Genomic DNA, 12584 nt, shown 5'->3' on the forward strand with positions numbered 1-12584 from the left:
CTTCCTATGTTGCTTGCTACCAGTGACACATATTGTTTGTAATCAAAGAAACACAATTGTTGCTAATCATTACAATAGTACTCAACATATTTGGGAGGCGGGTGATACCCTAATTACACTGAGTGGTTGCCCGACAAACATCAGTGTTTAAACAGATTTCGTGAACAAATTTAAATACTTTATTTAGAATTCCAAGATGCAACTGGGACTATTGTGGGTGTATTTAGTTTCGAGTAGTTGTTGAAGACCAGTGATCAAGTAGATAGGAGTTGGACATGAATGTTGTCTTGGGCTATTAATGAGCTGAAAGGGCTTCGAGTCAGAAGGTTTCGGCAGTAATAGGATTGCAAGTAAACACCATGACATTGGGGATTGGTCCAGGGTTGTTTCTTGCCTTGTTGCCTTCTCGTATTTGGTCATTTGAGGACTTGGCATTGCAAGCTTGTTGGAAAATTATTTGTAGGGACTAGTCCTGTAATCCTGTGGCACGGGAAAGAAAATACTGAATTAAAAAATCTTTATGAGGAATTTAGAGATTAAATCATCTTAAAATTGGAATATTGTTGCTTGTTTACATTACATCTTTATTATACTGTTTTAGCACTCATTCTCGTCCACATGAAATACCAATAATGTTAGATAATTGTACAACCCTAGTACAAACGTATAAAATAATAATTGACTACAAACAGGACAAAGTTATGAAGAAAAAAAACTTTGTTGAGCCATTCCTAAGAAAAGTAATGCTTTCAACTTCTTTTTGGCAATTCATATACAGATGTCAATATAAAATACTTCGAAAGACGTGTTCTGGAAAATGGAGGGAGCATTATAAAATGTAAATCTATAACATTGACAATATACACACATATAAAAACCTTCACTGCCATTTTTAGTAAAAGTACATATGATGATTTTAGAACAAGAATGATTAACTTCAATTAAACCATATTTGTAGAAAACCACACTGGAGAATGACACATTCATGTATAGGGGTCACTTTCTTTGCACAAGCTCAAGAAAGGTTTAGAGCATACACGATTCCACCTCACTTGATGATTTAGGTGGGCTCCTGCTGTCCAACGTGGCCAGAGTTTGTTCCTCATTGAAAGCTCTTTCAAACACTGATAAAATAGTCCATCTGAACATTTCTTTGAAGTCTCTGCCCATGCAGAAGTACAGGATAGGATTGAGGCAGCTGTTAAAGTAGGCCAGACAGGTTGCAAGAGGTTCAGCAATCATATGGACAATGAAAGGCCAAAGTATATATTCTGATGCATCAAGCAAGGGTAAGGAATGGAATGGAAACCAACAGATGAAGAACAGGACCAAGATAGTGATGATTATCCTGAAGGGCCGGCTGGAGGTTCTGTGGTATGGTCGTTGCTTGATCTTCATTGTGATCGCTCCATAGCAAATAATGATGATGATGAATGGGACTACAAACATGGTTAAAAATCGAGTTATGATCATGACTTTGTGGCGCAACGCCATGATTTTAAAGGCTTGTTCAGAAAAATCTTCATAAGGAACAGCATAACTCCTAAAGCAAAATGTATCATTACCCTCCCAATCGGCTACGGTGTCATAAAATGCTGGATATGGAGAACTGACAATGACTGAGAGCAACCATGTGACAAAAGCAACCTTGCATGCTAAGTTGGGTGTTCTATGTCTTCGGGACCAGAATGGATACAGCACCGAAACGCATCGATCAATGCTGATCACCACGAGGAAGGAGATGCTTGCCATCATGTTTAGATATAAAACCATGTGACTGATCTTGCACAAAAATCTGCCAAAGGGCCAATATCCATCCATTGCCTCTGATGAAATACGAAGGGGGAGGAAAACATTAAAGATGAAGTCTGCAATGGCCAAATTAAGGAACCAGATGACATTCACGGTCTTGGTCATCTTGAACGTACAGATACCTATCACAATCCCATTGCCTGATATTCCCAGAAGGAAAGTGATTATATGAGACACCATGGAGAACATTCTTATGTTGTAATAAATATTGTATTCGGCGTCAAGTGGAGTTGTCTCTATAGTTGTTGAGTTTAACAGAAGTATATTCAGACTGTCAGTGAAGTTCTCCATGCTATATAATAATCTTTTCCTGAAAAGAAAAAATATTTTGATATATTTTTGTCAAATGTCTGCTCCAGAGCAAACAGAAACAAATATAACTTTCAGCAAATTTAAAATGACTAAATGTGAATATTAAAGAAAATAGGATACGAACATGAATTTTGCCAAAATTATGATATTGATAGTTAAACATGTATCAGGGACACAAAGCAACAGCACAAAAAAAAAAAAAAAATGCAGCGTCAACATCAGAGCAAACATTTTTTGTGTACTCGTATTTTAAAAGTTGCAGTTCTTCCTGTATATTGGTCTTCAGAATATGTATTTGAAGTTTTTTTCAAATCAAAGCAACCAATTAAATAACCCCCCTGGATCTCTCTGCGGCCTTGTATTTTGTCTCCTACACGAGTCTGCAGTAAAACGTTAAATTGGCTTATCTCCTTTCTTTTCAACACGACAATGGTCTTTGGTTCCTTCACTGTTAATATATATATTGATTCTCTCTCTGTGCCGATTAGATCATCTGGTTTGTAATTTTAATCTCTGCAGATGTCACCTAAATTGTGGACTCCAATTCTCGAAACTCTCAAGACTCTCAGAAACACATTTACAAGGGCTTTGTGCCATCGGAGCGTCACTTTTTTTCAACGCTCCGGTGGCGCATGTCCTGCTCCATATTACACTTTGCCAGGCTTAAAGCCACCTCGTAAATATTGCACCCTTTGACGCAGGTATCTGTATGAAAGGGGCATACAATAGGTGTTGATGTGGGCGTTCCATCACAGCACCCATAACTATCCCAGATTTCCAAGGATGTGTCATTCTGAGGCAGCACCAAAAATTAACGCTATTGAAAGCGATAGAGTGGTGTAACAAGGAGAAACACTTTTATTTCTCCTCATTTTTTGCCAGGGTGTCTGCACTGGCACAAGGCAGCTTATTCTACGCCAGTTCAAGGGAAAACACAGGGGTGCACCGTTTTTCAAATGACACAGGTTGGGGCTGCTAAATTGCTTCCAGCACCACGCTGTGTCATTTTTTGTAAACATGCCCCTCAGTTTTGCTTCATCGCTTCGACCATGGCAGTGCCAGGTTTAGGGATCTGCGAATGGTGCTGTCGAAAACACCTGCCAAAGAACAGAGGGCACCCTCAGTGTGACAGGATGATCCTGGATAAGAATAGCCTGTAGAGCTCTTTGTGTAAGTGCCATGTTTCTCAGGAAAATTCCCACAGCATTATAACTCTTGTGGTTAATGCACTTGAGTGTGGGATCTACCATCTGTGTAATCACACTTTTATCTCATTATTTATTAGCATTTAGGGTTAATGTCCCTGCTGCAAAACGCAACTTGTGACATGCAGATCACATATTAGTATTTTATTTAGCAGCAGATCCTCCACAAAGGCTGAGGAATGTAGCCCCACTTGCTCAGAGCCAGCAAATAAAAAATAAAACAATATCTTACTTTTGTCTTATTTGTTAGCTTCTGAATCTGAACCACCATGAGCAGGCAGGGGCGTGGGGCTGGGGCATGAGAGGGGGGAGGTGGAGTGCTATATGCACTTCAAAGTGCGCTTATGTGTTTGGCCAGTAGTCTCCAGCTGGACAAACCCTCATGCGCACTTAGGTTTCTCCAGCATGGCAGCATTACACAGCAGGGCTGGAGAAACTGCGCAGACTCCCTGTCCTGAGTGGAGTGTCTTTTCAGCCTGCTCAGGCCAATCCCTGTGTGCTCTCATGCATGAGAGCAGCACTGGGACTGGATGGGAGTTGTTATACTTTCTTATGGGCTCATGGGACAGGAACAACAGCAAAGGAGGTCGAGGTGTTGGCAGCACCAGGTAAGTGGTTTATTTTATTATATATAATTTTTTTAGAATTAACTACTTGCAGCGCACTCCCCAACCCACGTGCTTCCTGCTGTCCCTTCCCCACCACTTCCATTTAACCCACTGATATTTCTGAATGTCTGCCGCCACTGATTGCTTTTGTCACATGCATCCTTTTGTTACTTAGAGTTTATAAGTAACAATCCTTCTAATATAGCACTTTGAGCTATGAATTGACACCAAAATGCTATATGCAAATTGAAAGCCATAGGATTAGAACCTTATTGTTTTCCCCTCAATTTTTTTTACTTTTAGATTGTTATAAATAGTCCTTGTTTTTTAGCAATTTTATTTTATTAATATGATTCTCTATCCTCTATGTTATGTTTATTGGATGCATTTAAGAACACTTTGCATATGGCTTGATGAAAACCCATGCAAGGTGATGTTTCGAAGCGTACTTTTCAGCTCAAACCTGTATTGCGTTGGACTGTAGCCCAAAAGTAACACAAAGTAGCACTATGTCAAAAACGTATGCATCCTAGAAGCAGGCATAAAGTTGGAGAAAGGATTTACTTTCTGCACACCTTTCCAATGCAGCATTTGTGCTACACCATACAGCACACATACAAACTGTCAAAGCATCAAAGAATTTCGTTCTGGAAGGGCCCCCTTTGATAATAAAACTTAATCTTGACCTCATGTAAACACACTTGCACTATGATGTAAAGATGTGTCCAATGGCGCATGGCAAACAACTATATACCAGCACTAGAGGAGAGAGTAACAAAACCATATAAGTTGATTGTTCTCTCTCTTTTCCATGTAGTAAAGAGAAGTTCCTGTGCACAATGAACATTTAGGGGCCGATTAGGATGGCGGTGAATCCGCATCCTCTGGGCCGGCGGAAGCCACTGCCGGCCTGGAGGATGCGGATTCACCGCCGCGGCCACAGAAAACACCCACCGCCAGATTAGGATGGCGGTGGGATTGCGGTGGGACCAGCGGCGGACGGCAGGTCTGTCCGCCGCTGATCTGCGGGGTGTGGAGGGCTATTTGGTGACGGTGTCTGCAAGACACCGTCAGCTAAATTAGGATGTGTTTGAAAACATGCTTTTCCGCGGCGGATTTACCGCCGTGGAAAAGCATGTGGAAAATAGCTTCTGGGGGCCCTTGCGGGCCCCTAGGGTGTCGGGGGTGGGGGGTGCACATGGGGGGTACCTATGGTACCCCCCAGCATTTGCATGTACAAGGCGGCAGGCACCGTGCGGTGCCTGCCGTTTTGTGCATGCAAATGGAAGTGATGCATATTTAACCTTGCGGCGGGTGCTGCTTCAAGCCAGGGTGGCGGTCACCTCCTAATTCGCACGGAGGGACCGCCGCTGCCCCTGCGGACGGTTCCTCCACCTCGGGGCGGCGGACGGACGCTGGTCCGTCCGCCATCCTAATAGGCCCCTTAGTTAGTTTGGCCCTTAACTTCTCCTTGAAGGTGGTCGTTGCAGGGCACCAACAAAGACTATCACACCAAACACCACCATTGCTAGAGTCGGCTATGCTTGGTGGAATCGGCCAGGTGGACGCATGCTAATTCCCTTAAGCTTGATAGGGAAAGTGGAAGTGCTCCTCTTTGGTGGCAATCGCTCCAACTGGTCGTCATCTTTGTGGCCTACTAAACTCAGAGCTGTCCCTACTACAACTTCCATCAAAAACTAGGGTGTTAATTTTGAACATGTGTACCAACTTGCATCATCCTGTGTTCTCATTCTCAAAATGCTCAGAAAAATCCTGACTTTTCTGCCTCTTTCAACTTGCAAAATGGCCACTCACACTTTCCTTTCTCCTAGACTATGTGAGTTCCCTCTATTAGGGATTTCATAATTTTTTACTTCGTAGTCTTCGAATTGTGCAGAATGCGGCAGCCAAAGCTGGTCCTGAGACTGTCACTATGGAAATTTGTGTCTCAGCATCACAGTGATCTGCACTGGATTCCTATCTTCAAATGATCTCTTTTCAAATCACCGTGCATGATATAAAAACCTTTATCCAAGGTGCATCCAGTGTTTCTTGGGCAATGAGCCCTGCACTACTGCCCATTTCGATCCCTCTGATCCACTATCACTCTTCTGTACAGGTTCCTCGGATCTCTGAACTGCACACTGGGGCCATTCTCTCATTTTTGGCAGCACAGACTTGTAACTCCCCATCACTCCCAACAACAGAGCTCAACATGATCTTAAACCATATTGTAAAGTGATTTAAAGGGGGAAGTTGTATACATCAGAAAGTGTACCTAATAGTGACTTGAAGGACGAAATAAAAGATTTTTTTATATTATGAAAGAAATGTGCAAAGAGAAGTAGGCAACACTGGCAACACAGGCAACACTGGTAAAAAGGACATGAACTCTCAGGTAAGAAAAACATAGGGGCAGATGTATCAAGATTCCATTTTGCGATTCCTAAATAGCGATTTTTAGCGAATCGCTATTTAGAATTCGCAAAATGGAATGTATGTAAAAAAACGCTATTTTTTTGCGATTCCTTAATCTACTTTATTTGCTAATTCGCATTTTGCGAATTCGCAAATAAGGAATAATTTCCCATGCATTCCTATGGGCCAGAAGGCCCATAGGAATGATTGTGAAATAATTCTCAAATTGCGAATTCGCAATTTGCTAATCGCAATTTGAGAATTATTTCAAGGGTGCAGGGGTGTCTCAAAGACACCCTGCTGCACCCCTGAAATGTACATGTGTGTGCATATGGCGCACATACATGCCCTATGGGCATGTGTGTGCGTCACATGCCACCTTAAAAAATGCCAAATTGTGCATTTTTAAAACAATTCGCAAATTAACATCAACTACAAGTTGGTGTTAATTTGCGATTTCTTAAACAGAATTCGCAATTTAAAAATGCTACGTACATAGCATTTAAGGAATCGCAAAATTTGCGATTCCTTAAATGCTATGGCAAAATAAGGAATCGCAAATTTTTGCGATTCCTTATTTTGCGAATTTTTGATGCATGCCAAAACATGCAAAAAGACCGTTTGCGACTTCGGCCTTTGCGATTCGCAAAAGGCTTGATACATCTAGGCCATAGTTTGAGTTTTTTAAATTATGATAATGTTAATGGTAAGAACTGAAAAGTGTACTTAGAAGTCCATGGATGAAATGGTTTAAAACTGTGCAGGGTAGAAATAATGAAAGGGCAAAACTGTATTTGCAGTGAGAGTTCCTCAAATGAAAAAGAAAGTGAAAATTGACATTTTTAATGCTATGAAAATACTTGTGCTAGGAGAAGTGGGGGAAACGTAGAATGAGGGAATCACATGCACTCTCATTGAATGCTTTAAGGAATAGAAAATACAGTTCCCAAAAATCAGGAACTTGTAGAAGGATAACAGGAGTCAAACAGAGAGATGGTAAACAGGCTATGCCCCACATCAGGAGCAAAGAATAGATGGATAGACTAAAACAAATACAACCATCAATCAGAAAACCACACAATTATAGTGACAAAATAAAATGCCAATGGAAAAAAGTGGCGGAGCTGTGTTTCAGGGCAGCTATCAATATATCCCCCATAAGAATTGAAATTGACCGAAACCCAAACGTTTACTAGGAGTATGTTTTCCAGACCTAATTCTGTTACCTCGTGTGAGTTCCTCAAAGTCTTTTTTCCGCACCAATATAAGAATATGTACCTGCATGTTCTCTTTCTTTATGTTAACAACATTCTCCACTATTTATCTTTTTTTAACATTTGCATGCATCAAACACGTTTTACCAAATACCCCCACAGAGAAATAGTATTTAAAGTTGCAACATCGTATTTCAAAATATTCTTTTCAAAGTTGCAATTTTTTTGTGCACATTTTATTTTGAAATCAAAGCAACCATCCAGCCTGCTTTCAGGTTTCTGTGTGTATTTGCAAACAATCAAGAAACATCACCACAACATTTTTACATTTTACAAACATCTGTATACGTTTATATTCTGGAAACTCTGTTAGTAATGCAAGCTGAGCTTACAACTCCTTGCATTTCCTTAAAGGGCTCACCATAATGGTACATGTTTCGCATTAATGAATCCTAGGTGAAAGTTCGAACCACTTAAACTTTTGAATACCAATCTTACCTTTGCTTTAGACAATCCATTTCCACACATCCATACAATAAACTGACAAATAAAGGGTCTGTGGTGCACAAAATCGGGACTAAGGGGCCGATTATGATGGCGGACGGACCTGAGTCCGTCCGCCACCATAGAGTAGGAGGGACCGTCCGCAGGGGCAGAGGCAGTCCCTTCATGCAAATTAGGATGTGACCGCCACCCTGGTGGTCACATCCTGTATTTTTATCATTGCGGCGGGTGCTGCTTGAAGCAGCACCCGCCGCAATGATAAAAATGTAAGGTGTGCATTTGCATGCACAAAGCGGCAGGCACCTCGCGGTGCCTGCCGCTTTGTGCAGGCAAATGCAGGGGGGTACCATAGGTACCCCCCATGTGCACCTCCTACCCCCCTTCACCCCTGGGGGCCCGCAACGGGCCCCCAAACAAAAATCCGTAAGCCTTTACACGGCAGGAATGCCGCCGTGTAAATGCATGTTCCTCCAGTCATCCTAATATGGCCATGTTAGTGCTTTTCCGCCGCGAACGGGAGGCGACGGCGGCGGAAAAGCTGCGGACTGAAAAACGATCCCCCAGCCATCCTAATCTGGCGGGGGGTCTTTTTCAGTCCGCTGCGGTTTTCCCGCATCCTCCGGGCCGGCGGTGGCTTCCGCCGGCCCGGAGGACGCGGGAAAACCGCAATCATAATCAGGCCCTAAATGTCCAGTGGAGAAAATAAAGATGAATACTTGTTTTTCTTGACTCCATACACTATGTACTGTCCATGTGTCAGGAGATAGGAATTGCCCATCTCTCTCTGCCTGCAGACTCATATGAACTCCAGAATGCTGGAGCCAGGGGCATAAACCATATATGGCAACGATGGAGCCCCATGAAAGCTGCTAGGACAGAGGCAGTGTCAGTCAAACTGGGGTTTAGCAGTGTGCTGGTTTGGGTTGTCAATGTCAGTCTTTTCTACGGGACCACCAATCGAGCATAAGCTATGCCTTGCTATCCCACAGCCCTTATTCCTCACTCTCTCCGTACCTGTGAATCAATGCAACAGCTTGCACCTGTCCTCCTTTTGGTTCCTTGTTCTCTTTACTCCTTAAGGTTCCTCTTCCTCCCCTTTCCCACGAATGGCTTCTAAAGTCATCCGCTTGTTGTCTTTGTGTTCTGGACCCTCCCATCCCCTGGGGCAGTGATATCATCAGAAACATATAACGATTGGTCCCTGCTATCTGCTGCAGCATGTGACATTCATGATTTCCATCTGACATATTGTTGAGTATCTGATGCACATGTCCAAACATGGGCAAGTTGGGTTTCATGAGGCTGATAATACTGGAACCAGTGGGGAGAACTGTTAAGCTGCAAGAGACATGTGAGCAACAGTAGCCTTGCGGGTGTCTGTAAACTATGGAGGTAATATTTATAGCAATAACAAAAATATGTTAAAAAAAAGTAAGCACATGCAAATGTGCACACAGACTTGCATGTGCGAAACATGCGGACATTATAGGTAAATGTATTAACTGGTCTCCTGTAACTTGCATTTGTGTGCCTGGTCAGGAAAATCACCCCTTAACAACGGCATGCAAAGTTACAAAGATTTTCTGATTACTACCGATAGTTCACTAAGTTTCGGCATGTGAGTTTTCTTATTTAAAATGATACTTTTCACATTTTGTTTTTCTTTTTTGAGCAAGAAATCTTACCAACATTCATTCGGCACACCCACTTTCACGCAATGTAGCATTTATGGAGAAATATTGCCCATTGGTGTGAATATGAGAATGAACTTTGACATGAGAAAAGGAAGAAAATCTGTGAACTAAATGTAGGGCAATAATCGGGTTCAATAATAGAAACACTGTATGACATGTTATGAAGATTTTTAGAGTGCACTATCACCCAGGAGGATATACCGGCACTGAGCAGGTGTGAGTCTAGGCACACCTAGATGTTAATGGGACTACTCGAAAAGCAAGGTATTCAACTTTTTGCGGAATTCAAGAAGTGAGATGGAGGTTCTGATATGTAGAGGCAGGTTGTTCCATGTTTTAGGAGTGATGTAGGAAAAAGCTCGACCACCGGTCTGGTTTTATGGATGCGTGGTATTTGTGCATGTAAGAGTCTGGATGAGCGGAGTTGTCTAGAAGGTTGTGGAAGCATATGCAATTGTTAAGGTATGCTGGGCCAGTGCCTTGAAAGTGTGGGTGAGGAGTATGAATTGTGCTTGTTTGTGAATGGGGAACCAGTGAAGCTTCTTCACCTGTGGTGTGATGTGAGTGTGGTGTAGGAGGTAGACAGTGATTCTGGCTGCTGAGCTCTGAATGGTTTGAAGCCTTCTAGTGATTGTTTTTGTTAATCCTGGCACAGAGGTTGTTCCCTTAGTCAAGCTTGATTGTGACCAGGATATGAATGTCGGTTTGCCGGTGCTGCTTGGGAGCCATTCAAAAACCTTCCTCAGCATCTTGGTATGTTATGTTATGTTATGTTATATTTGTTTTATATAGCGCACGGCTACTCAAAGAGTGTCCCGGCGCTTTTCAATACACACCTGTATCATAACACAACTGAAAAGAAAGGGCAGAAACAGAATAAAAGGGGGATACAGACTCACCTAGGAAACTAAAATCTAAGAAGCAAAAAGCCAGGTTTTAAGGCACTTCCTGAACGTCAGTAAGTTAGAGGTACTGCGCAAAGTCAGTGGTAAAGTGTTCCAGAGCTGGGGCGCCAACAATCTGAAAGAACGGCCTCCTATGCGAGCCCTCTTAATCCGAGGGACCGCCGCAAGAAACAAGGATCCAGATCTCAAAGGTCTTGTAGGGTGATAGAAAACTACCCTTTTGTGGAGGTATTTGGCTCCTGACGCATAAAGAGCTTTATGAGCCAGGGTCAGGGCCTTGAAAGTTATCCGCTTCTGGATGGTAAGCCAGTGAAGTGCCTGCAGGAGACCAGAAGTTCGAGCACGGCCTGATAGACCGAAAATGGCCCGAGCTGCCGAATTCTGGACCACCTGCAGTCGTTGTAGCAGATACTCCGGTAGGCCGAGATACAGAATGTTGGAGTAATCTAGTCTCGAACCGATTATCGCCTGTACCGTTATCTTCCTGTGGTCTTCCGATAGTATGGGAAGAAACTTGCGGAGCATCCGGAGCAAACCGAAGCAGGTACCGGTGAGGCCGATCTTCACGGTTTGGAAGCAAGCAGCAGTGACGACATTTACCTTGAATATCATATCAAGTTTGCTGTTAATGATAATATTGAGGTTCTTGGAATTGGTGGTAGGGCGTCATCCTAGCTTTGTTGGCTACTAGATGGAGTCCCACAGTAATGCGCTCATCACAAAGATCACAAGTTTGTTTGTGGTGGTGTTGGTCTTCATCCAGTGGGTGATTTTAGTCATGCGGGCGTTGAACTTGATCCAAGTACTGGAAGTTTGGAAGTTTATTTTATTTTGCAGAGTTACTTAAAACCATTGCAATACAAGCGAAAATAAAACCATATATAAAATATTCGACCACAGTAATAAAATATCATCCTACTGGAAATGTAAAATGCTTCTATTGCTTTAAAAAATACAAATTTAGACATGCGGGAGCGACCTTTGTAAGTAACCCAGTCACTTGCATCGACTGGGGCTCGCCCTGCGAAAATTAATCGGCTAGAGACTCCAAAGCCCAATAGCTTTAGTGTCAGTTTAGCATTTTTGCCCGGGCTGCTTAGAGAAATCTAACTGGTCTAGTGTTTAATTGCGGTGATGCTGGGTCAAAGCATGCCAACACTGCCTGCCGCCTTCTCCGAATCCTCCTTTGATTAAAGAGAATTTTTAGTAGTTGCCTCCTTTCTTGAAGCATCTCCGTGAAAGAACAGATGGTGTGGATGATGTCCCCATGCCAACACTGCCTGCCGCCTTCTCCGAATCCTCCTTTGATTAAAGGGAATTTTTAGTAGTTGCCTCCTTTCTTGAAGCATCTCCGTGAAAGAACAGATGGTGTGGATGATGTCCTCATGGCCATTTTTTCACAAGCTGCATACTGTGAAAGTCTGCATTCTTTTCCATGGTGGAAGATGCTGAGTGCATGGCATCACTCAGAGTCGTAACTTTAGGAATTTTAGTTTAGGTGCTTTCGGATAGCCCAGGTTAAAGTATTGTTGCGGGGCTAGGTTCTTGTACGAATTCAAGGTCATCCAAGCATGCGTTCTGACAGAAAAAGTAGATTTGTCCTCCACCAGTGACTGTATTTTCAGCGAGTTCCAAACTCCAAACTCATTTTTTTAAAATTGAATGGTGACTGTGTATCCCATAAGGGTGATAAGCCTGTGTTTGCCAGTGCCTCCTGAAGGTACAGTCTTGCAGGCAAATTCTCCCTCTTTTGTAGTTCTTGCCACAACAGGTGATTTAATGTGTTAGGATTTGATGTTCTGATTTTATTCCAGCAGTTGATATATGCTCCGTAGCTGGCCTAGGTTTGCTTTAACAGGCCGAACTCCAGTCAGATTTGCGCCAGGGAGCTATAGTTCGGGAGGCTGAACAA

The 12584-nt window shown here is 42.7% G+C and overlaps 1 protein-coding gene across 1 annotated transcript; it reads right to left on the reverse strand.

The window, feature by feature from the left end:
* Positions 1–699: 699 nt before the first annotated feature.
* On the reverse strand, positions 700–9195 carry LOC144767686 (chemerin-like receptor 1). The gene is made up of 2 exons (XM_078651081.1): positions 9088–9195; positions 700–2122 (listed from the first exon to the last, which is right to left on the reverse strand). Exon 2 carries the CDS (start codon positions 2101–2103, stop codon positions 1027–1029), a length of 1077 nt encoding a protein of 358 aa, XP_078507207.1. The 5' UTR covers positions 2104–2122; positions 9088–9195; the 3' UTR covers positions 700–1026.
* Positions 9196–12584: the final 3389 nt, after the last annotated feature.

Source organism: Lissotriton helveticus, chromosome 7 (assembly GCF_964261635.1).
Source record: "Lissotriton helveticus chromosome 7, aLisHel1.1, whole genome shotgun sequence".
NCBI lineage: Eukaryota > Metazoa > Chordata > Amphibia > Caudata > Salamandridae > Lissotriton > Lissotriton helveticus.

What these genes read in the sequence shown, in the direction of transcription:
- LOC144767686 (XM_078651081.1), bottom strand. Translation starts at nt 2,103, where the DNA reads ATGGAGAACTTCACTGACAGTCTGAATATACTTCTGTTAAACTCAACA.